Here is a 3,260-nt window from a genome sequence, read left to right as displayed (position 1 = left end):
AGCACAAAATCTTAAAAACAAAGCTTTACACTTATTATTTTTCTGATGATGCACAAATACACCGATTTTACTCTATTTCTACAAAAAGATTGATTGGAGTACCTACTGTGGAACTTAACTGAATGAATAAACGCTAAATATCCAAAATTCCACAAAATGTTTAGACACCTAAAATACAAGGTGTCGTCCTCCTCTTTAACTGAGGATACAGGAACATAAAAAAATCTGGATGGAAAAGAGTGTAAGGCACCGGTGTAAATTGAGTGCGCAACTTCTAAATATATAGATTTAAGTAATTTAGAGAAAGAAAAAAGTAAGGTAAGGGAGGGAGAAATAACGATAGGATGATATCCACGAATTATGGTGCTTAGAAAAAGATGAAGAAGGCTTTGGGAAGATACTCAAGAGGAAGGGATTGGAGTTGAATCCTAGGAAAACGAAGTCTATGGAATTTGGTAAAATGAGAGGGACAAAAGGAAATGTTATAGAGGGGGGGGGTGTAATATAAAAAGTCAAAAAATATACGGATCTGGGCTATGCAATAGGTAAGTAACAATGATAAAATACAAATAGATAATTAAATAGCGAAAGTGAATGCCAGAATTATTGAGCAAGGAGGAAAAGGTTATTGAATGAACAGAAACAAGCAGAAAGTAAAAGAATTATACATATAAGATAGTTGTTAAATTTAGATAGAAGGACATCCGATTATGCGATTAGGAAAGAAATAAAATGTGGGAACAGGAAAGCAGAAAAAGGGAAATCCATTATCAGAAGAAATTAGAAAATTCAGCTGATAGGGATATAAAAAAAGAGGAACAGAATAGAAGAATTGTAAAAATCGAAATAAAAAATTGATATGACAAAGAAAGGAAAGAAGTCTTGAGAGAACTGAATGTGAATCAGAAACATGAACAAGTAAATCAAGATGTAGAACATCTGAGGGTCATAATTTCAAAGACAATAATATGAAGTGGATGTGATGACAAGATTTAGAGTGGGAAATAGAAGCAGAGGGTGAATGTTTCGGATGAAGGAGGACGAAAGGCAATGTAGGATATGTGAAAGGGAGGATGAAACTTTAATGCACATTTTGAAGGAATGTAATAAAAGTAAATAACAGATGATAGAAGTGATGAGATGGTCCTTCTGAAAGAAATTGTGAAATTAAGAAAAATTTTAATTTCAAATTGTCAGAGTAAGATTGAATTTTCACACATCTAGCTTTACACTCTTTCCATATATACTCGTATTCTTAAATGGTTTTCATCATATAAAGCAAAATTTCAGTACCAAAATATATCGACACACGCAGGTGATTAGTTTAAATATACGGCATTGGCAAAAAAAATAGTTTACACATTCTTAGGACAGTACCTAAAAAATCTTTCGTAGGTATACGACTTAAACGCATGATTTTAACACCTTCCCTCTTACAACCTCAATGACCATAAATATAGACAAGTTACTTTATATGTGTAATTGTTTATATCGTTTGTAAATAATAATATCAATTATGAACTATCAAGACTTACCTACCTTGTTTGATTTTTGTCGGACAATAACAAAGCAAAGTAGATTCAAACGAGCTCCCAAACAAGACGTTAACGCATATCCTAGACTACTGTAATTATTAATGTTTTGTTGTGTTATCCTGCTTACGTTTTCTTCAGTTCGTCATAGTTCGTTAGTCTTCGATATACCCGAAAGTGGTGTAATATACACAGCTTTTCATTGGTTGTATTTCAATTTAATTTTACGAGATTCAGTACTTTGCGTTATGCAACCCATTTTACAGGCGATTACATGTTGTATAATCACAATCTACAAGCTTTGACATTACTAGAACCCATATTTTAAGAAGCAATTATGAAGAGCTGCTCTGTTGTTCGTGAAAATAACAAAAACAAACATTTCAAACCAACCAAGGAACCCATGTTTTCTGACTACTTACAAGGAAATCCTGTTAAAACAATAACACAAAAATGAACAAAGTATGTAACAAAATGTGTGTCTTAATTTAGTACCATGCATTTTTTTTATAGGTTCCACGATATTTTGAGAAAGTAGAAGATTCAAATGAAACTCAAAATAAAGATATTAAACCGAAAAAAGAATTTAAGAAGGATATTGTGTTTAATATTGACGTGAAACCAAAACCATGGGGTCGTAGAAGGGAAGATAATCGAATCAGAAAGGTAAAAACTGTTCCAAGTTACAATCAAACTTTCTTTTCATATTTTGCCTTTGTTAGGAACAAAGAAATCCAAATAAAATAAGTAGAAAGAATGTTAAGTACAGTGCTAATACAAAACCAAAACTATGGGATCATAGAACAAGAGATGGTGGAGTTAAAAAAATCAAATATGTTCCAAATCCTAATCCTAAGTTTCCTGGTCGTGTTCCCATACCTAAACAAAAACTACAGAGGCATAGTAGAGGTGAAGGCATAGAGAAAAAAGGAATTCGAACAGGTGTGCACAGGAAGAAATTTGAAAAGAAAGAAAGAAATATTAAATTAGCAACTGAATTAGCAGCCACAGGGTAATTATATGTTTAATCATTGAAGCTTTGCTTGATTTTAACATCTTAATCTTAATAGTTTTCTAGAAGTAGATGCTGGTGAATCGAGCACTCAGTTTACACAGAAAGAGATTGCAGCTAGTGTTGATATTATATCAGCTACAAAATACTTTGAATTACATCTGCATGAATTCGGCCCCTATCGTGCGAAATATACTCGCAATGGAAGACCTACTTTTGGGTGGTAAAATGGGGCACGTTGCCTATGAGGGCACCTTCATCTAAACATCCGCTTGTTAAAATGCTCTGCCACAAGTCACCATTAACTGCACTCCACATTGATCCCAGAGGAATGTGAGTTATCATTTTTGCCACTTATTCAATTTGTAATGCCTAAGAACATACTGTTTATTATTATTTAGATACATGGCAACTGCTGCCACTGATAAAAGCATTAAAGTGTGGGATGTAAGACAACTGGATGAACCTTTGCAAAATTATACTGTGAGGTCTGCTGCTGAATGTATCAATTTCTCTCACACAAACATGTTGTCCTGGGCATGGGAAATATTATCGAGTTTATAGGTATAATGAAGTCAGTTTTTAAATTCATTTTAAAATTATTTATTTTTATTTATTATCAAGGGATTGTTGTACAAAAACTGCAAAAAGAGCTTATCTGCGGCATCGACTGACAGGCTTTGTGAGCAATATGGATTTTTGTCCATTTGAAGATG

The 3,260-nt window shown here is 33.1% G+C and overlaps 1 protein-coding gene across 2 annotated transcripts; it reads left to right on the top strand.

Moving 5' to 3' along the window:
* Positions 1-1,804: 1,804 nt before the first annotated feature.
* On the top strand, positions 1,805-3,260 carry LOC112905190 (WD repeat-containing protein 46-like). 2 transcript variants are annotated; one of them, XR_003231618.1, is made up of 6 exons: positions 1,805-1,994; positions 2,046-2,198; positions 2,255-2,544; positions 2,611-2,877; positions 2,946-3,108; positions 3,169-3,260. XR_003231618.1 is itself a non-coding variant. In XM_025977129.1 (6 exons), exons 1-4 carry the CDS (start codon positions 1,986-1,988, stop codon positions 2,769-2,771), a joined length of 621 nt encoding a protein of 206 aa, XP_025832914.1. In that variant the 5' UTR covers positions 1,807-1,985; the 3' UTR covers positions 2,772-2,877; positions 2,946-3,108; positions 3,169-3,260. The 2 variants fall into 2 exon arrangements, 1 of the variants encoding a protein (XP_025832914.1); XM_025977129.1 differs by having other exon boundaries at positions 1,807-1,994; positions 2,603-2,877.

Source organism: Agrilus planipennis, unplaced genomic scaffold (genome assembly GCF_000699045.2).
Source record: "Agrilus planipennis isolate EAB-ADULT unplaced genomic scaffold, Apla_2.0 scaffold209, whole genome shotgun sequence".
NCBI lineage: Eukaryota > Metazoa > Arthropoda > Insecta > Coleoptera > Buprestidae > Agrilus > Agrilus planipennis.
This window is presented reverse-complemented; position numbering and strand designations above follow the sequence as displayed.